The 23181-nt window shown below is 24.8% G+C and overlaps 2 protein-coding genes across 3 annotated transcripts in view; both read right to left on the bottom strand.

Moving 5' to 3' along the window:
- Positions 1-286: 286 nt before the first annotated feature.
- On the bottom strand, positions 287-2783 carry LOC129614375 (protein twisted gastrulation-like). Its single transcript, XM_055528950.1, has 5 exons — positions 2644-2783; positions 2353-2585; positions 1582-1764; positions 1148-1292; positions 287-558 (listed from the first exon to the last, which is right to left on the bottom strand). Exons 2-5 carry the CDS (start codon positions 2570-2572, stop codon positions 393-395), a joined length of 714 nt encoding a protein of 237 aa, XP_055384925.1. The 5' UTR covers positions 2573-2585; positions 2644-2783; the 3' UTR covers positions 287-392.
- Positions 2784-15086: 12303 nt separating this feature from the next.
- LOC129614294 (integrin alpha-PS2) overlaps positions 15087-23181 on the bottom strand; it is a 28693-nt gene continuing 20598 nt past the window's right edge. For both annotated transcript variants that reach the window (XM_055528831.1, XM_055528833.1), the window contains 6 exons: positions 21900-22285; positions 21476-21819; positions 21094-21263; positions 20252-21020; positions 18794-20195; positions 15087-17831 (listed from right to left, as the gene is read on the bottom strand). In XM_055528831.1, coding sequence (XP_055384806.1) covers positions 17736-17831; positions 18794-20195; positions 20252-21020; positions 21094-21263; positions 21476-21819; positions 21900-22285 — 3167 coding nt within the window. In that variant the 3' untranslated portion in view covers positions 15087-17735. The remainder of the gene's footprint in view (positions 17832-18793; positions 20196-20251; positions 21021-21093; positions 21264-21475; positions 21820-21899; positions 22286-23181) is intronic.

Raw genomic sequence — 23181 nt, 5'->3', positions numbered from 1 at the left:
TAAATTCATTAGTAGTAAGTTCGCGATATTAGATTCACCCGTTAGTAAGGCAATTTAGATCCATTTTGTGTGAGTTATGACGACGTGAAGTTTTCAGATTCTGCAATTTATCTTCATTTCTTAAGACTTTTAAAGAAAATTTTATTTTTTAAACTTTCTATTATAAATAAATTTTTATTATAACATATATTAATGTGTATGTACATACATATGTACATATATGAAAATTTTTCATATACATCATATAGTTTTTAAAAGGTAAGTAAATTTTGAAAAAAATTTTAGGTTATTTTAAAAGTTCAACTTAATTTTTTATTTTATTGCACTTGCTTTATGGAACAAAAATATATTGCCGTTGCAGAATTAAAAATTTTCTTATACAGATAATTTTATTAGATATTGGAATCTATTAAGTCTATATCATCATAATCTTCAACTGACCATTCTGGACTATTTGAATCCTTTTTATAATCTGGACATGCAGCACAATTATTTTCATTGATTCCAAAATTTAAACATGTTGACCCAACACATTCACAGCAACCATCAATAAACCATCTAAAAATAACAAATGCGTATCATTTAAAACTAAAGAAATTTTAGTAAAAAAAAAATATAAGGCTTCTTAGGTGACAATTTGTACGTAAAAACTTCAATTCTATGTTAAGCACACATGCATGTAATCAAAGAAAAATAAATATCTGTATAAATGTGTTTGTATATTTTGCAAACATATATAGGCCAACAGATCATACTTCAATATTTTCATATTAGAAAAATGATGAAAAATATTTTTATTGGCCAAGAAACATAATTTTATATAGCATTAAGGTACGTATATATTTATAGCTAAACGGCCTGAAACTTCACAATTAATGAGATTATCTCTTTCATCTATTTATATTTTATCCATTAAATATGCATTCATTTCAATTTTTTCCTAAATCGAATTTCTTTTATTACAAATTTTGATAATTTACTTATGTAAACGCTACAATTGATTTAACATGAAATAAAATGTTATAAATTTTAACATTTTGTTAGAACTGAACGTTTACGAGATTCTGTTGATAAACACAACCCTATCTGTCGAGAAATGTATGTACGTAATATAGACAGATAAGTTATGATAATTAAAAATATTTACCTGCTTCCACGAGCTCCCATTGTTCCGCAAACTTCTTTACACTTATTCAATGACATACACTGCCTAAAATATACTACAGTACAATTTACGAAACCTAATTGTGACTGATTTAATCCATTAGCATCCTCCACAAAAAAGTTGTTATCTAAACAAAATTTTCATAGAATATTAATTTCTTTGCTATGAGATATTTTTTTTATAAAAGTTAAAATACTTATATAGGATGAATTGAATCATATAATGAAAGACTTAAGATAGAAACTTATAGAATATTTACAAAATTTAAATTCTGAAAATACTTGAGCTTGCCAAGCTATAACACTTTTGTACACATATTTATAATTTAAATAGATTAGATTTATAAGGTATGTATGTAAAATATTTTTGATTTAAGTTTTAAATTTTAATATTTAGTCTATTGTCAATATACGTACTTAAATGATTGTTAATCTCAGGTTTTGATTCCGAAAGTCGTCTATCTAAGTCGATTGGTGTCACAATTGTTGTCCATTTTTCTGGTTCAGGCTCAGCTGTTAATGCATTGAATAGATCCGGGATTCCTTCAAATTCTTCCACTTGTGAATGACGTTTTTTAAATGCACCCCTCGGACACATATCTATAAAAAATTAACGGTAACAATTATATTTTGGAGCACAAGAATTTTATTTCATTTTATTTGCAATGTAAAATTTATAAAATAGAATGGTTACATGTACATATATTATATGACAAATTTACCATTCTCAAAAAACAAATTGAAAATATAAATAAATTAGTTTTATGATGTTAATAACTCGTTTATAATAATATTAAAATAAATGTCAATTATTGTAAAATAAAAGGTATAAATCTCAATTTGGAAAAGAATTTCATTGTTCTATATTGAAATGTAAACATAAATTTTTAGAATTCATATTACGCGATATTTATTAATGCGAACATACATGTATAAATCTATACAAATTTATATACAAAAATGTATGTAACTAGGTAATAAATATAATTAAATATGTATATACGAGTATTAGCCCAATATGCAAAGGTACAAATTATCTTAAAAGCACAGGGCAATAAATAAAACCTACAAAATTTTTACAAACAGCTTCATCGTAGGTGTATACATGTATATATTTACATATGTATATATTAAGCTTATAAAGAAAAAACTTCTTATTTTATTTTCATAAATTATAATATTTCTTACCTAAACAGTTGCAACATTCTTCAAATTTCATTCCTAAACATTTTTTACATTCATCACAACAAGTAGCATTATTTGGTGAGCATTTACAACTTTCCATAAGTAAACATTTTGAAACACTAGGTGCACAAGCAAGATTATCACATGAATCAATGGTTTGAATCCCAAATGGAATTGAATTTAAATAAATTAGAAGTGAATATAAACTTATTTTAATTGACATCTTTCTCTTTCACCTACAAATAAAAAATTATAATAAATAAAAAAACTTGTTTCATTACAAAGTGTTCTTACCGTCATTTAATTGAATTCTGTTAGCAAACTGGACGTCTTAGATCTATTTACAAAGTTTTTATTTTTTATTTTTCCTCTTTCATAGTCATTCATGCAGATGTGTATGTGTGTGTATAACACATTGACATACATATACATATATATATATATGTGTTTTATATTTATATATATTTTATTATTAAGTGTGCTAACTCTTTTCATTTAGAATTCGCTTTTGATGTTATTTTTATAATTAAAAAGCATCTTTTAATTTTAAACCAGTTTTTACGTATTTTTTGATTTTTCATTTTAAGTTTCTTAGTTAAAGTAAGCGACGAATAAGACAGAAAAAAAACTATGTGTTGAAGAAACTATAATATTCTCTTAACAAATAAAATGTAGCTAGGAATTTTGTTAGAAAAATAAAAATGTTAAGAGAAAGCTACAAATATTATGGTAAGAATAAGGTGTTAAAAAAGTTCAACTTCAATCAACTGAAATCTGTTTGAAAATTTGTATGTATCTATATAAATACATTTACATATATACGTACCCACTCTATTCTTCTTAATTTTAAGTCGAAAATGCCATTTTACAAAAGAGTGTTTTAAAGATTTTTTCTTGATTTCTTATTTTTTCACTTGTCTTTCAAACACAAACTTGTTATTAATATATGCAAGTAGCTTGAAAGAAAGGAAATTAGTAATGTTTTGTTTGAAAATTAATATTTTTCTTATCAAAAAGAATAAAGTTTTTGAAAATTTTTAAAAATAACCGTAAATTTTCTATTTATGTTTAATAATTGTGGATTGGCATGGATGGCTATCGCGATTAGTTTTCCCTTTTCTAATGTATATTTAATTTTCCTACAAGATTACCCATTTTTTCAATTGGATTTTTGAATTTTTTTCAAATTACCGACTGTGACGGGCAGTCTTAAAAAATAAAGTGAATAAATTTTGTATACATTTTAGAAAAAAACGAGATATGCAATACGGAATAATTCTTCTCATTTGAAAATTACATTATACAAGTATATGATAGTTACTCACTTTCTTCTCACTTGGCATCAATTTAATATTTCTTCAAAAGATTGAATTTTAACTTTAAGAGAAAAAAAACTGGTAGCATAATAATATACGAAATTATTTTCAAAAAAGGGACAATTTTCAATTGGTGGAACAAAAGCCAAATCAAACTTTTGTTTTTTATTCAAATATTTCACGTCATTATTGAAAACAAGTAAATTATAAGCTGATTATTATTAATATTTTTTAAATTTAGAGTACAAATACTGAGGTCAACACAAAAAATAATTTTGACAGAAGCTTTGACACAGAGATAGCACAACTAAAAAAAACTTACGAAATCAATTTTTCATTTGACTTTGAATATAATTCTTGGGCATTACGTTATGTAAAATTGTTAAAAATTGTCACTAGTGTTTTACGCACGAATGTATGTTCTGTTAAATTATTAGTATAAGAAATTTATAAGCAGTACTAATCAAGCAGGCCTCAATTTTTATAACACTTTTAGAGTTTAGATTAATCAAAATTTCATGTCTACTTCTATATGCTTTTACAAAATTTCTTTTGACTCTTATATGGGAAAGTTAACCTAAATTTTTGGTTCCAACTTTTAACTTCTTGAGAAACCCATATTGTATCAGAATTTTAACTTTTATTATCTTTGCTACTATTTTAAATATATTTTCTCCCAGAATATCAATCAGATAATCAAAAATATTGCGTTTCGGCAGAGTGAAATTTGGTATTCTACAAACTTGTTTTTATAGAAAAATCTTCAGAATGCTTAACTTTATTATATATATATAGCTACTTCTCAGGTGGTAAAAAGTACGGGTACTTCTAGAAGGGCTAGAGACATGGGACAAAAGGCATTAGGTAGAGTTTTGCCTCTAGGGTACCAGAAAAATCTGACATTGGAACTTTTTAGCCCCGAAATAGCTCTATTTTAAGATTTTCTGAAAAAATTTTTGTATAACAAAAGCACGTTTTTCTTTTATACTTTTTATAATTAGAAACACAAACCAAGAAATAAATGATACGTTTTACGTTATTTTTATTATTAGAAACACAAACCGAGAAATAAATAATATTTGAAAATATAATGATCTCACATATTTTTGTTGCGGATAAACGAATTAATCTTAACGTAAATAAATGTCAGCTTTTATCAGACATCAGATGTTTTGTGACATCTGAATATTAATATTTCATTTGTTATTGTTTTTAACATTACGTTTCGCCAGCAAGCTTTAAAAAAATATATGTACATACATAATATATGTATGTACGTATGTAGTTAGAATTTTATTTTTATTGTTCCAAACGGAAAACTGTAAAATGCTAAATTTTAATACATTTATATGTACATACATATATTTGAATAAAATTATTATTTTGTTTTTGACTAAACCTTTTCTTTATTTGAAAAATTACATTCATATGTACATATATATATTTGAATACAATTATTATTTTATTTTAACCTAAACCTTTTCTTTATTTGAGAAATTTATTTCTATATGTTCACCCGCAGTTTTAAAAAAACTAGGTATACATTCATAATTATGTATGTTTGCATTTATAATTTTATTTATAATTTTTCCAACAGCAAAATTTCAAAATTTTCGATTCTAATACATTCATATGTACATACGTTCATATGATGGAACGAAAAATTTTAAAATCTTTAATTCTAAAACATTCATATATATGTACATACACACATACATTCATATATTCATACATACATATATTTTTACATACATAAATTATTATTTTGTTTTTGACTAAACCTTTTCTTTATTTGAGAAATTAATTTTTGTAAGTTTACCCCCATGATATAATAATTATGCGTTTAAAATTTATTTCTATATATTCTACAGTTTTGAATATTATTAAATTCATATAGAAAGCTTAAAAACATTACTCAGGAAGCTTTTAAAAAAATATACATACATACATACATATTTATGTACTTAAAATTTTTGCGAATTTTTCCAAACTATTATAAGAATATTTTTTTGGAAATTTTCTTTAAACTTTTATATAACATTTATCTGTTATATGTATATTAAAAAAAAAATAAAACACAAAATTTAAATAAAATAAAAAAAAAATTTTAAAATAATGCAAAAAAATAAAAATACGACGACATCCAGGCAAGCATTGATCCAATAACCTTCTGGCTATGAGACTACCACGCTAACCACTAGGCTACGCAGTACCTTGAATTTGCTTTAATAATTCTATATTTTATTCATATTTCGTATAACTCTTCAAAAACCATCCTATTTTACATTATATATATATAGCTACTTCTCAGGTGGTAAAAAGTACGGGTACTTCTAGAAGGGCTAGAGACATGGGACAAAAGGCATTAGGTAGAGTTTTGCCTCTAGGGTACCAGAAAAATCTGACATTGGAACTTTTTAGCCTCGAAATAGCTCTATTTTAAGATTTTCTGAAAAAATTTTTGTATAACAAAAGCACGCTTTTCTTTTATACTTTTTATAATTAGAAACACAAACCAAGAAATAAATGATACGTTTTACGTTATTTTTATTATTAGAAACACAAACCGAGAAATAAATAATATTTGAAAATATAATGATCTCACATATTTTTGTTGCGGATAAACGAATTAATCTTAACGTAAATAAATGTCAGCTTTTATCAGACATCAGATGTTTTGTGACATCTGAATATTAATATTTCATTTGTTATTGTTTTGAACATTACGTTTCGTCAGCAAGCTTTAAAAAATATATGTACATACAGAATATATGTATGTACGTATGTAGTTAGAATTTTATTTTTATTGTTCCAAACGGAAAACTGTAAAATGCTAAATTTTAATACATTTATATATACACACATATATTTGAATAAAATTATTATTTTGTTTTAACCTAAACCTTTTCTTTATTTGAGAAATTTATTTCTATATGTTCACCCGCAGTTTTAAAAAAACTAGGTATACATTCATAATAACGTGTGTTTGTGTTAATAATTTTATTTCTAATTTTTCCAACAGCAAAATTTCAAAATTTTCGATTCTAATACATTCATATGTACATACGTTCATATGTTGGAACGAAAAATTTTAAAATCTTCAATTCTAATCCATTCATATATACATACATACACACATGTATTCATATATACATACATACATATATTTTTACATACATAAATTATTATTTTGTTTTTGTTTCTTTTTTAATTTTCGATTCTAATACATTCATATGTACATACGTTCATATGTTGGAACGAAAAATTTCAAAATCTTCAATTCTAATCCATTCATATATACATACACACATATATTCATACATACATACATACATATATATGAATAAAATTATTATTTTGTTTTTGACTAAACCTATTCTTTATTTGAAAAATTAATTTTTCTATGTTTACTCCCATGATTTAATAATTATGCGTTTAAAATTTATTTCTATATATTCTACAGTTTTGAATATTATTAAATTCATATAGAAAGCTTAAAAACATTACTCAGGAAGCTTTTAAAAAAATATACATACATACATACATATTTATGTACTTAAAATTTTTGCGAATTTTTCCAAACTATTATAAGAATATTTTTTTGGAAATTTTCTTTAAACTTTTATATAACATTTATCTGTTATATGTATATTAAAAAAAAAATAAAACACAAAATTTAAATAAAATAAAAAAAAAATTTTAAAATAATGCAAAAAAATAAAAATACGACGACATCCAGGCAAGCATTGATCCAATAACCTTCTGGCTATGAGACTACCACGCTAACCACTAGGCTACGCAGTACCTTGAATTTGCTTTAATAATTCTATATTTTATTCATATTTCGTATAACTCTTCAAAAACCATCCTATTTTACATTATATATATATAGCTACTTCTCAGGTGGTAAAAAGTACGGGTACTTCTAGAAGGGCTAGAGACATGGGACAAAAGGCATTAGGTAGAGTTTTGCCTCTAGGGTACCAGAAAAATCTGACATTGGAACTTTTTAGCCTCGAAATAGCTCTATTTTAAGATTTTCTGAAAAAATTTTTGTATAACAAAAGCACGCTTTTCTTTTATACTTTTTATAATTAGAAACACAAACCAAGAAATAAATGATACGTTTTACGTTATTTTTATTATTAGAAACACAAACCGAGAAATAAATAATATTTGAAAATATAATGATCTCACATATTTTTGTTGCGGATAAACGAATTAATCTTAACGTAAATAAATGTCAGCTTTTATCAGACATCAGATGTTTTGTGACATCTGAATATTAATATTTCATTTGTTATTGTTTTGAACATTACGTTTCGTCAGCAAGCTTTAAAAAATATATGTACATACAGAATATATGTATGTACGTATGTAGTTAGAATTTTATTTTTATTGTTCCAAACGGAAAACTGTAAAATGCTAAATTTTAATACATTTATATATACACACATATATTTGAATAAAATTATTATTTTGTTTTAACCTAAACCTTTTCTTTATTTGAGAAATTTATTTCTATATGTTCACCCGCAGTTTTAAAAAAACTAGGTATACATTCATAATAACGTGTGTTTGTGTTAATAATTTTATTTCTAATTTTTCCAACAGCAAAATTTCAAAATTTTCGATTCTAATACATTCATATGTACATACGTTCATATGTTGGAACGAAAAATTTTAAAATCTTCAATTCTAATCCATTCATATATACATACATACACACATGTATTCATATATACATACATACATATATTTTTACATACATAAATTATTATTTTGTTTTTGTTTCTTTTTTAATTTTCGATTCTAATACATTCATATGTACATACGTTCATATGTTGGAACGAAAAATTTCAAAATCTTCAATTCTAATCCATTCATATATACATACACACATATATTCATACATACATACATACATATATATGAATAAAATTATTATTTTGTTTTTGACTAAACCTATTCTTTATTTGAAAAATTAATTTTTCTATGTTTACTCCCATGATTTAATAATTATGCGTTTAAAATTTATTTCTATATATTCTACAGTTTTGAATATTATTAAATTCATATAGAAAGCTTAAAAAAAATTACTCAGGAAGCTTTAAAAAAAATATACATACATACATATTTATGTACTTAAAATTTTTGCGAATTTTTCCAAACTATTATAAGAATATTTTTTTGGAAATTTTCTTTAAACTTTTATATAACATTTTTCTGTTATATATTAAAAAAAAAATAAAATACAAAATTTAAACAAAATAAAAAAAAAAATTTTTAAAATAATCCAAAAAAAGAAAAATACAACATCCAGGCAAGCATTGATCCAATAACCTTCTGGCTATGAGACAACCACGCTAACCACTAGGCTACGCAGTACATTGAATTTCTCTTAATAATTCTATATTTTATTCATATTTCGTATAACTCTTCAAAAACCATCCTATTTTACATTATATATATATAGCTACTTCTCAGGTGGTAAAAAGTACGGGTACTTCTAGAAGGGCTAGAGACATGGGACAAAAGGCATTAGGTAGAGTTTTGCCTCTAGGGTACCAGAAAAATCTGACATTGGAACTTTTTAGCCCCGAAATAGCTCTATTTTAAGATTTTCTGAAAAAATTTTTGTATAACAAAAGCACGTTTTTCTTTTATACTTTTTATAATTAGAAACACAAACCAAGAAATAAATGATACGTTTTACGTTATTTTTATTATTAGAAACACAAACCGAGAAATAAATAATATTTGAAAATATAATGATCTCACATATTTTTGTTGCGGATAAACGAATTAATCTTAACGTAAATAAATGTCAGCTTTTATCAGACATCAGATGTTTTGTGACATCTGAATATTAATATTTCATTTGTTATTGTTTTTAACATTACGTTTCGCCAGCAAGCTTTAAAAAAATATATGTACATACATAATATATGTATGTACGTATGTAGTTAGAATTTTATTTTTATTGTTCCAAACGGAAAACTGTAAAATGCTAAATTTTAATACATTTATATGTACATACATATATTTGAATAAAATTATTATTTTGTTTTTGACTAAACCTTTTCTTTATTTGAAAAATTACATTCATATGTACATATATATATTTGAATACAATTATTATTTTATTTTAACCTAAACCTTTTCTTTATTTGAGAAATTTATTTCTATATGTTCACCCGCAGTTTTAAAAAAACTAGGTATACATTCATAATTATGTATGTTTGCATTTATAATTTTATTTATAATTTTTCCAACAGCAAAATTTCAAAATTTTCGATTCTAATACATTCATATGTACATACGTTCATATGATGGAACGAAAAATTTTAAAATCTTTAATTCTAAAACATTCATATATATGTACATACACACATACATTCATATATTCATACATACATATATTTTTACATACATAAATTATTATTTTGTTTTTGACTAAACCTTTTCTTTATTTGAGAAATTAATTTTTGTAAGTTTACCCCCATGATATAATAATTATGCGTTTAAAATTTATTTCTATATATTCTACAGTTTTGAATATTATTAAATTCATATAGAAAGCTTAAAAACATTACTCAGGAAGCTTTTAAAAAAATATACATACATACATACATATTTATGTACTTAAAATTTTTGCGAATTTTTCCAAACTATTATAAGAATATTTTTTTGGAAATTTTCTTTAAACTTTTATATAACATTTATCTGTTATATGTATATTAAAAAAAAAATAAAACACAAAATTTAAATAAAATAAAAAAAAAATTTTAAAATAATGCAAAAAAATAAAAATACGACGACATCCAGGCAAGCATTGATCCAATAACCTTCTGGCTATGAGACTACCACGCTAACCACTAGGCTACGCAGTACCTTGAATTTGCTTTAATAATTCTATATTTTATTCATATTTCGTATAACTCTTCAAAAACCATCCTATTTTACATTATATATATATAGCTACTTCTCAGGTGGTAAAAAGTACGGGTACTTCTAGAAGGGCTAGAGACATGGGACAAAAGGCATTAGGTAGAGTTTTGCCTCTAGGGTACCAGAAAAATCTGACATTGGAACTTTTTAGCCTCGAAATAGCTCTATTTTAAGATTTTCTGAAAAAATTTTTGTATAACAAAAGCACGCTTTTCTTTTATACTTTTTATAATTAGAAACACAAACCAAGAAATAAATGATACGTTTTACGTTATTTTTATTATTAGAAACACAAACCGAGAAATAAATAATATTTGAAAATATAATGATCTCACATATTTTTGTTGCGGATAAACGAATTAATCTTAACGTAAATAAATGTCAGCTTTTATCAGACATCAGATGTTTTGTGACATCTGAATATTAATATTTCATTTGTTATTGTTTTGAACATTACGTTTCGTCAGCAAGCTTTAAAAAATATATGTACATACAGAATATATGTATGTACGTATGTAGTTAGAATTTTATTTTTATTGTTCCAAACGGAAAACTGTAAAATGCTAAATTTTAATACATTTATATATACACACATATATTTGAATAAAATTATTATTTTGTTTTAACCTAAACCTTTTCTTTATTTGAGAAATTTATTTCTATATGTTCACCCGCAGTTTTAAAAAAACTAGGTATACATTCATAATAACGTGTGTTTGTGTTAATAATTTTATTTCTAATTTTTCCAACAGCAAAATTTCAAAATTTTCGATTCTAATACATTCATATGTACATACGTTCATATGTTGGAACGAAAAATTTTAAAATCTTCAATTCTAATCCATTCATATATACATACATACACACATGTATTCATATATACATACATACATATATTTTTACATACATAAATTATTATTTTGTTTTTGTTTCTTTTTTAATTTTCGATTCTAATACATTCATATGTACATACGTTCATATGTTGGAACGAAAAATTTCAAAATCTTCAATTCTAATCCATTCATATATACATACACACATATATTCATACATACATACATACATATATATGAATAAAATTATTATTTTGTTTTTGACTAAACCTATTCTTTATTTGAAAAATTAATTTTTCTATGTTTACTCCCATGATTTAATAATTATGCGTTTAAAATTTATTTCTATATATTCTACAGTTTTGAATATTATTAAATTCATATAGAAAGCTTAAAAACATTACTCAGGAAGCTTTTAAAAAAATATACATACATACATACATATTTATGTACTTAAAATTTTTGCGAATTTTTCCAAACTATTATAAGAATATTTTTTTGGAAATTTTCTTTAAACTTTTATATAACATTTATCTGTTATATGTATATTAAAAAAAAAATAAAACACAAAATTTAAATAAAATAAAAAAAAAATTTTAAAATAATGCAAAAAAATAAAAATACGACGACATCCAGGCAAGCATTGATCCAATAACCTTCTGGCTATGAGACTACCACGCTAACCACTAGGCTACGCAGTACCTTGAATTTGCTTTAATAATTCTATATTTTATTCATATTTCGTATAACTCTTCAAAAACCATCCTATTTTACATTATATATATATAGCTACTTCTCAGGTGGTAAAAAGTACGGGTACTTCTAGAAGGGCTAGAGACATGGGACAAAAGGCATTAGGTAGAGTTTTGCCTCTAGGGTACCAGAAAAATCTGACATTGGAACTTTTTAGCCTCGAAATAGCTCTATTTTAAGATTTTCTGAAAAAATTTTTGTATAACAAAAGCACGCTTTTCTTTTATACTTTTTATAATTAGAAACACAAACCAAGAAATAAATGATACGTTTTACGTTATTTTTATTATTAGAAACACAAACCGAGAAATAAATAATATTTGAAAATATAATGATCTCACATATTTTTGTTGCGGATAAACGAATTAATCTTAACGTAAATAAATGTCAGCTTTTATCAGACATCAGATGTTTTGTGACATCTGAATATTAATATTTCATTTGTTATTGTTTTGAACATTACGTTTCGTCAGCAAGCTTTAAAAAATATATGTACATACAGAATATATGTATGTACGTATGTAGTTAGAATTTTATTTTTATTGTTCCAAACGGAAAACTGTAAAATGCTAAATTTTAATACATTTATATATACACACATATATTTGAATAAAATTATTATTTTGTTTTAACCTAAACCTTTTCTTTATTTGAGAAATTTATTTCTATATGTTCACCCGCAGTTTTAAAAAAACTAGGTATACATTCATAATAACGTGTGTTTGTGTTAATAATTTTATTTCTAATTTTTCCAACAGCAAAATTTCAAAATTTTCGATTCTAATACATTCATATGTACATACGTTCATATGTTGGAACGAAAAATTTTAAAATCTTCAATTCTAATCCATTCATATATACATACATACACACATGTATTCATATATACATACATACATATATTTTTACATACATAAATTATTATTTTGTTTTTGTTTCTTTTTTAATTTTCGATTCTAATACATTCATATGTACATACGTTCATATGTTGGAACGAAAAATTTCAAAATCTTCAATTCTAATCCATTCATATATACATACACACATATATTCATACATACATACATACATATATATGAATAAAATTATTATTTTGTTTTTGACTAAACCTATTCTTTATTTGAAAAATTAATTTTTCTATGTTTACTCCCATGATTTAATAATTATGCGTTTAAAATTTATTTCTATATATTCTACAGTTTTGAATATTATTAAATTCATATAGAAAGCTTAAAAAAAATTACTCAGGAAGCTTTAAAAAAAATATACATACATACATATTTATGTACTTAAAATTTTTGCGAATTTTTCCAAACTATTATAAGAATATTTTTTTGGAAATTTTCTTTAAACTTTTATATAACATTTTTCTGTTATATATTAAAAAAAAAATAAAATACAAAATTTAAACAAAATAAAAAAAAAAAATTTTTAAAATAATCCAAAAAAAGAAAAATACAACATCCAGGCAAGCATTGATCCAATAACCTTCTGGCTATGAGACAACCACGCTAACCACTAGGCTACGCAGTACATTGAATTTCTCTTAATAATTCTATATTTTATTCATATTTCGTATAACTCTTCAAAAACCATCCTATTTTACATTATATATATATATAGCTACTTCTCAGGTGGTAAAAAGTACGGGTACTTCTAGAAGGGCTAGAGACATGGGACAAAAGGCATTAGGTAGAGTTTTGCCTCTAGGGTACCAGAAAAAGCAAGAATTCCACCCGCCCTCCCCCTTCACCCCCTCCAAAGATACTTTGGTCCATTTTTTTACAAAATGGTACTACATCCTTATGGGGGTAATGTTTGTATAATTTTGATGGCATATATATTCGTAATAAGTTATATTCTATAAGTGTGAGTTATAACAAGAAAACCAAAAATTAATAATATCTACATATAGTTTTATAGCATGTACGATTACATACACATTTACTTATATACATATGTATTCTTTCTGCGATTTGCTACAAAGGTATAATCAATTATACTAAGGTACAATCGGAAAGTAATCGATACAGCATTGATATGCAATCATGTAAAAGACCTGTATGAAAATGTTTTAACAAAGTTTGTTGCCCAAAAATGTCAAAAATACACATAGAAATCGTATGCAATACGTATTACCCTATATACGTTAGAATTGGTGTTAACTCATTCTACAGTCACGCGTTTTATTCGCATGTTTTATAAACTTCAAATACATACGTGCATGAATTGTAGTTTATAATTAACAATAATTTATGGCTTAAAGTGTTTATTGTAAAAGGTATTTTACGATTTTATGCGACATAACTCAAAGTGAAGTTTTAAAATAAATTACTCAAAAGGTATTAGATTTCAAAGGAACTAATTATTTGTTTAATTATGTATTTTGGGTAATTATTTCTCAGAACTTTTTTATTTTAAGTTTTAAGTTTTATCTTATTATTTATCAACAAAAAACATATCTATATGTATATTACGGGCGTGTTTTTGAAGAAATAAAGTAAACATAAAATATCTCAGCCACAGAACGGAACACAATTTCAAAACTACAGGCATCATACTTGCAAGGCTTGCAATGCAAGCACACACGACTAGTTTTTAATAGAACCTACATGTGTATGATATTTCCGCAAAATATAATTGAAAACTGCCTGTTGCCAATTAATAAAGCATCTGGAGAAGCTTTAAACTTGTTTTCTCCTTTAAAATAGACTAAACTTTAATTTTACAAAATATAGAAAATATTAGTAAGAACTATAATATTAAATAGAAAATATTAGTAAGAACTGTATTTATTGTGTAAATAACTAACATTTGATGAATGTATTTTATAAAGTAGGAGTACTATGTAGGAGTGGACACTAAAAATAATATAAAAAATATATTTAAATTTGTTACATTTTTTATTTATTAAACTTATTATAAGTACAACATTATTATAAAAAATAAAACCAAATGTTTAATAGTATGTATTTATATATGTATATACATGTATATATATGTATATATATCTATACGTTATACATATATATGTATATACATACTGTAAATACAATAATAGATAAATGTATACATTTTAAAATGTTTTAAATAGTTGCACGCATTGTTTATTTATGTACACAATATCTCTTTACATTTCGTAGAGGTGGCGTTACTATTGAGATTCTATTTAAGTTCTTTGATAGTTTTCGTTATATTGCGTATAGCTGAAGAATTTTTGGTTAACGTTTTGTTTTTGCAACACTTAAGTTAAATTTATTTTCGTTTTAAACTACATATTTGATTTTTATTCTTTTTTGTAAAAAATTCGTAGTTCTATTTGAACTTTTTCATTTTAACATCATATTTTCTTATTTATACATATAAACATTCAATTAATAATATTTTTCTTTTTCATATTATATAGTATATTCGATAATCTTAACATGTTTGAAAAAAAAAAAAATTACTTTTGGATTAATTCAAAATTTTAACAATAAAAAGAAGATGGTTAAGTTAACAAAAAAGTCAAATGCAATTTTCTTCAATTTGATCGAAACGCCCGTATGCACTTCTTCTTTCTAACATATGTATATTTATACAAGTACATGATAATATTTTTATATACATATATATGTATGTATATATGTATATAATTAAATTTATATATTAAGTAAATACTTATATGTACATTATAGATTTATCAAACTATATATAAATTTACTTACAAGAATTAAATTGTTGTTACCAATGTGAAATTTAATCGAAAAAAATTTTACTAAATTATATTTTAACTTTATTTTCTTTTACTACTTAATTTAATTTTATTGTTTATGAACAAAAATTATTTTAATGTCAACTATGAGTTAAATGTATTCTACAAGTATTTAAAAAAATTGAAAGATGAAAACTTGTATGCATTTTAAATATAGATTTTTCAGTTTTGGATTTATGAAAAAAAAAAAACTTACTTATATAGAATGACAAATAGTTTATATTTCAATTTTAATTTTCCTTCAGTATATACTATTAGAACACTATTGATATTAAGAAACTTAGGAACTATAACAATTTTAAAATCTGGAGGTTCAAAATGAAATATTAAAATTAAACTAGATAAAACACATATCTGTAGTGTATTTTAAAAATAATATTAAAAATTCAGCTGATTAAAAATTTTTATTTAAATTTAAAAACTATTTTAATTAAAAAGTTATTATTGTTTTTTTTATTTGGAGAAAAATGAATTTTTTCTTGTTACAATACCCAATTTTATTAAAAATATCAAAACCTTTTTCAATAGCAAAAAGGTATTAAAATTTCGTGAAACTATTTTGAATTAACCTTTTTTTCAGTTTTCTCTATATTATTCTCTATACCAGATAGATGAAGAAGCAGAATAAAAATATTAAGATTTTATATTATTTTTTTTTTAATTTATTTAAATTATGGCACATTGACTCTGAGTCTGCTGTTATTAACTATTTTCAAATAATTTTTTAAATTGATTAATAAATTTTTGAATTTATAGAATAATATAAGTAGTCGCTAAGGAATAGTTAACATTTTCTTCTCTTTTACAAATTTATTTAAGACTCATATATGTACATATTATTGTGTCTGTTGATTTAATTTTAACTCATGTTGATCTTACTTCTGAATAAATTTCACTTTTGATATAACATCAATTTTTAGATTTAAACTAAAAACAGTTAATAATTTTATTTTACTTCAATTTTAATTAAACTAGGTTTAAATGTTTTAGTTATTATTAAAAAAAAAAACTAGTATTATAAAATTACAAAAAAAAAAAATCTACAGTCAAAAATTGCAAATAATTTAATTAATGAGAAGAACTTAATTATTAAAAGTGAGTAAACATTATTATACCAAAATTTCTATTGGCATTAATTTTTCATTTGACTAGCTAAGATATTCAAGTTATGTTTAACAGGGGATTTTGAAAATTAGTTATTAAAAAAGAAAAACAAAATGATAAAAGTAATAATTAAAACTAAAAAAAAAAATTTTTTTTTAATGCACGGCGGTATAGTTAAGTTCAATCAAAAACATTAAATATAACAGATTACCAATGCTTGAGGAATTTGCAATTATAAAGTGAAAATTCATATTTAAATTTCCCGAACACACTCAGTTCCATAGTTCAAAAATAATAACATTTATATAATAAATCAGTTCACAACAACAAGATTATACAATAAAATATGTATAATAAAAATTAAGTAATTCTCTTTTATCATTTTACTCTTTATCAAACTCTATGATTAAGTGTATTTTAAAAAGTATTGTATTTTAATATATTTGTTTTAAAAAAATTATTTTAAAATTATTAAACTTGATAATCTGTTATATTCAGTTTTTGATGCCACGTTTGCAATTTTTTGTATTTTGTTTTTTTTTTTTTATTATTTTTTTGTTTTTGTAATGAATATGAACTCAATTTAAAAAAAAAAATGAAATTCGTTTATAGTCTAGAATAACGTTAAAGACTTAGGTTGTTTTGCAATATGGCTCAAAATCTAGATAGTTTATCTCAAAGATGTTCATCGCCATGATATCCATTTCTTGAATTCAACGGTTGTCTTTCTTGATGATTACTAACAGGACGGTTTCTTTTGAAAAAGCCACACTAAAATTTAAAAGAAAGTATTATTAAAAAATTCCAAAATTTAACAGAAAACTTTTAAATAAGTTATTTAAGTTTTTTTTTGTTAAAGAAATATTACTTAAAAGGTATTTAAATTAATTTTTACTTAAAAATTCGATTAATTTATGCCTATAATTTTAATACAATTACTATACTAGGCTTCTTTTCTACTTTACTATTGAACAGTTAATGCTTGTATAACAATTTGCTATTTCTCAATTAAATTTGATATTTATTTACTTTAATTTCATCGATATTCTGCTACTTGTAGTATTTTTATTATTTCAGTTCTATTATTTTTTTACTTCTTCTCTCTTACAACACCTTTTAATCTATAAATTTAAAGCTTTTAAACGGCATAAGATTCTTATCTGGAATGAAGAGGTATCGTAAGGAAAGAAAAGTGAAAAATGACAACTTTAAAAGAAAATAATCAGACAAAAGGCCTGTTTATATAATTTGTGTGTGAGTATAATAGAAAACACAAATTTAAAGTTTGTATAGTGTCTCAACGAGTACTGTACTTAATTTATTTTCCATTTACGTAAAACAGAAAAATTTTAAATTAATAAGTACATATTCTTTTTCAAGGCACTTGCTTATTTTAGTTACAGTCATATAGTTTCTAGTTAATCAATAGTCACAGGTAATTCAATATTAATGAAATGATTTGGCTTTATTTGAAATCAAGTTATCACGTTTTGTTTTAAAACCGCAGAAATATAATATAATTTGTTAATAGATTTTGATTTGGAGTATATAGAACCTATGTGATTTATATATACCTATAGATATATCTGAAAGTGTTAAATCTTTATACAACTACTCTCATTTTAATTTTACATAAAAGCTTTAAAATATTAGGAAAAATACTAATTAAGTAAAAAAAGATGAAGCAATAAGTGCTTTTCAATATTTTTCTTAGTAATTCTCAATTTACTTACTTTATACAGAAGAAAAACAAGAAGTAACAATATAATTGCTCCAGCACAGGCAGATAATACAACTACCCATAAAGGAACTGTATCTATTGGTGGAATTGGTTCAGGAATAGCCTTGAAAAATATTTCATGGCTTTTAATTATGTTTTCACCTGGTCTACCAATATATGGTAATTTTGTTATTTGAGCTATTGCTAAAGTAGAAATATTTATTGGAACATTCTCTGCTAAATCTTTTAAAGTTTCCGCAACTAATCTTGCTCGGATAGCAATCCAAACACCATCATCTTTTCCTAAATTATTGACAACACATCGAAATGTGGCACATTTAACTGTTCTACATAACTCGATGGTTTCGTTGTTATCAATTAAAACTTGTCTTTTGGACCGACGATTATCTTCGTTATAATTATAACTTTCAAAATTTTGAGCTGAGGGTCTTCTTGATATTGCAGAATTATACGATTCATGTGTGACATAAGGATGGCCAGATCCATGAACTTCATGTGTCCTAACAAATCCTTGACTACTTCTTGCTCCATCATTATGAAATACTGGATCACTGGTGTCAAGTTCATTTTTTTCAACTACATTGAAATTAAATCTTGTCCCATGATGTGATGCTGTTGATGGAGATAGTTCATAATTTATTGGCGCAACAAATTCCTGATCCTTAGAGGAATGCGACGTGTATCGCGACATTGGACGGTCATAATTTAAATTGTTATAAAATTCTGTAGTATGTTCAAAAACACGTGTTTTTCCTTGGTCATCGGATACAAAAGTCTTATTTCTAACAGTTGTTATCACAACTGGTTTTCCATCAGGACCTACTTCGGAACGCCATGAGGTTGTGTGATAAGTTGAATAGCCTTTATCATCTTTTCTATTAGACGTTTCTTCAGCTCTTTGGCTGTGAACTAAGGAAGCATCACCGGTTGATTCCGTTTTTTCTTCTTCAGCAAACTTTCGTTTTTGCTCCTCTGTTAATATCCTATTAGTTGATTGAGCACCATGACTCGAAACTGAACCGTACGATTGTTGCACACGAATTCCACCGCTACTAGAGCTTGAACTGGTCTCAATAGCACCAGTCGAATGTAGATAACTTTTTGAAGATAAAGAAATATCATACTCCAACTCTCTCACGTTAATAAACGGGAATGGATCGCAGACTATATTTCCACTAGTTTCAGGTTTATTCATTACGTACATCAAGGTTTTGCCGGCCAATGTTTGATGTGGCCAATGAATATATAAAATGGCTTCTTCAAAAGCTGAAGGTCCATTGTTTCTTAAATTATAAATATGTACTAAATGCGGACCTAAATCATTTTCTGATGTAGCATTTTCCAAAGATTTGTATTTAGAGGCTGAATAGTGTGCCAAATCAGGATTAGAAGTACTAAAAATAGAAAATAATGTAATTTTTGAAGTGTGCCTTTTAAACTTTTTTCTTACCCTTCAATTACTACATCAGTTTTAACCCAAACATTAATACTTTTTTTGATCACATTATCAAATTGTGATCCTTCTCTTTCAGGATTTGTTGAATTTGCTTCTATGTAAAAGTTGTACGATGGTGTCATTTGTGCTTTTTCAGAAGGCATCATAATAACTTTAAAATTCGCCACTTTTCCTGACGTGAAAGGGTTTCCTATGTCACATTTTAATGTATAATTTGCAATGTCTTTAAGCGTTGTGCATGAAATTGGTGTTTCAGTAGAAATTTCTTGAAGTTTTCTAAAATTAAGATCATTCGGAACAGTCATATAAAAACTAGTTTCAAACGCGTCTTCCCCTCCATTTGTAATTAATATTTCAACTTCTAACGGTACATTTGAACCTAATAAGAATTTATCAATTGTTTTAACGGTTAAATGTAAGTCTGGATAACAAATATTATCTGGTCCACAATTTTTCTGAATATTTATTGAATCTCGCTGGATAATTTCACGATTTTGGTCAATCACTGGCGTCAAAATGCTTCTTCTTTCACGAATGGATGGTTTTACTCTATTGCTGTATAACTGATATCGCATTTCAACTTCCAAGGGAGTTAATTTATCACGAATATTTTCAATAACATAAATCATTTGTCTGCGGCACAGCTTTTTACCATATTCCAATCGTATTGTAGAATTTTGTAAGTTTTTGCCTTCGTTCTCAATGAAAAACATTCTAGGATTCTTTAAATTTTTAGCATCAAGTAACCAAGAAACATCGAAATCTATTTTTGGAGTTAAAAATTTTAAATAAAGTTTAAACATTTTTTTAAAATTTCACAATAATTAATTCGATACCTAAAGCTGGTGGTAAATTTACGCCGTCATATCTCCAGCAAGATTCAATTTCCGTGCAAGCTAATTTTTTTCCATCTCTTCGTGAAACACAAGCTTTATGTTCAAGATTAATCAATTTGTTTGGTAAATGAAATTGAGTAGAAGCTTCAACCACAGCCACGGGACGAGCTCTAAAGAAGATTTAAAATTGTTTCAATAATTTCAAATATAATTTTGTTCGAATGTAATTAAAAACAAAAAGGTTAAAGTGGAGCTACAAGTAAAATTCTAAAGCATTTAATATCACATAGATTGTGTGGTTTAAAAATGTTTTTCGTTGTTATGAATAACAAAATTAAATGATTTTCTTCCTAAATTTTTAAAAAACTTAAACATCTCTTACTTAAAAACAAAAACGGTATCAGAATCATAAGCCCCAACAGCTAGATCCGGATACAAATTGCCATCCATATCTAGTCCTCCAGCTAAAGAAAATCCAAAAGTTCTGGGATAGTTAGAAGTCAAAATATCTTCTGCATATATAACTTGCGAGTGTTTTTTTAAGGGACCATCTCTTGAACCATGAAATACATACACCGCACCTCTGCCGTGATTACCATCATATGGTGCACCAACAGCAAAGTCCCCAAAACCATCTTGATTTATGTCACCTAAATTTGTTACAGCAGTTCCAAATCTACTTCGACTTTTGAGACCATCACGATGATGCACAATTTGAAATTTATTCTAAAGTTAAGCAGGTTAAAAAACAAAAAAGAATTTCTATTATTTTTAAATTTAAAATTTTAGCAAATTTTTATACAAACATTTTGTTTTTGTAGCATTATATAGACACGTCCCACATCATATTTTCCTTCATTGTTTGGTTCTGCGTACATTGGCGCTCCGATTATTAAATCATCTAATTTATCGCCATCAACATCGGCAGTACATAATGCATAACCAAAATATGCACCAATTTGTTTTCCCGTTATATTCAATGTATTTGCCATATTCCATTTATAAATTGCTATCTTTCCTAAGAGTTCTGCTCCTCTAGGCATACCAACTGCTACATCTTCTTCTCCATCATTATCAAAATCACCTGCTACCATAGAATATCCTAAATACGAATCATCATCGCTCGAATAACTTTCTCTTGTTGCATAAACAATTGTTCTACGATCCATAACATCGAAGGAATAAGTTTGACCTATAAAATTATTTTGTAAATTTGAAATTTTTTTAATATTATAACACTCTCCTATGTGTTTGCTTGTGAGTTAGCTTTCGCAAGTATACGATTAGTAAATTTACGCACATGCAAAATTAATTCTTACAAACGATATCAGTAATCTACATAAAGCTACCTGTTGTAAAGGTGTTACTTTATTAAGCATTTATTTTTATTGAAATTAATTTCTTAAAATATTCGCCAGATTTAAATATCACATAAACAATACCATAAATTTTTGAGAAAATTTGTATCATACTTTTTTTAAAAAAAAAATTTACTAAATTTAGAGAAATTTGATATAATTAATTACAATAAAATATTTAAGCAACTTGAAAAGCAAATAAGCTAAAAAACATGCTATTTTACAAGTGACTAATTTTGGTTGGTTTACTGCTTATGAACATAATATATACAGATACAAACTATACTTGAGTAGTTTCATTAATAATCATAATAAGGCATTAGTTTTCTACCTAGGGAATCTACATATAAAGAGAGTGCATTAATAGAATGTGCATTAAAAGTGTTAAATTTAGTAATAATAAGAGGAATACATTATATGAGTATAAAATATTTTTAAGAGTTCATATAAGATTTTTCAAGTTCTACATCTCTTAATAAGAATTATTTCAAATATAGTATTTAAAATTCAACAAATAAGCAAGAAATCACTGAAGTATTGCAGCTGGTTCATATATTTTGCATTCGACACCTTAAATCTTATAATTTAAATAAACAAAATCAAATAGGAACAAAATGTTGAAATCATTTCAACTCAAAATAGTTAAATATGGCGAAACGATGAATTCTAGTTTTGACCAAATCTAATTTATTTTATGGTTTTTTATATATTTTGTATATGTACTTGCAAA

Source organism: Condylostylus longicornis, unplaced genomic scaffold, assembly GCF_029603195.1.
Source record: "Condylostylus longicornis isolate FDR11 unplaced genomic scaffold, ASM2960319v2 ptg000107l, whole genome shotgun sequence".
In the NCBI taxonomy this organism is placed as follows: domain Eukaryota; kingdom Metazoa; phylum Arthropoda; class Insecta; order Diptera; family Dolichopodidae; genus Condylostylus; species Condylostylus longicornis.
This window is presented reverse-complemented; position numbering and strand designations above follow the sequence as displayed.

Bases quoted from the DNA above. Each gene is read 5' to 3' on its own strand.
- LOC129614375 (XM_055528950.1), bottom strand. From the start codon at position 2,572: ATGTCAATTAAAATAAGTTTATATTCACTTCTAATTTATTTAAATTCA. The intron at 1,293-1,581 runs GTACGTATATTG...AATTTTGTTTAG, and splicing joins TGAGATTAACAATCATTTAA to ATAACAACTTTTTTGTGGAG. The intron at 559-1,147 runs GTAAATATTTTT...TGTTATTTTTAG, and splicing joins ATGGGAGCTCGTGGAAGCAG to ATGGTTTATTGATGGTTGCT.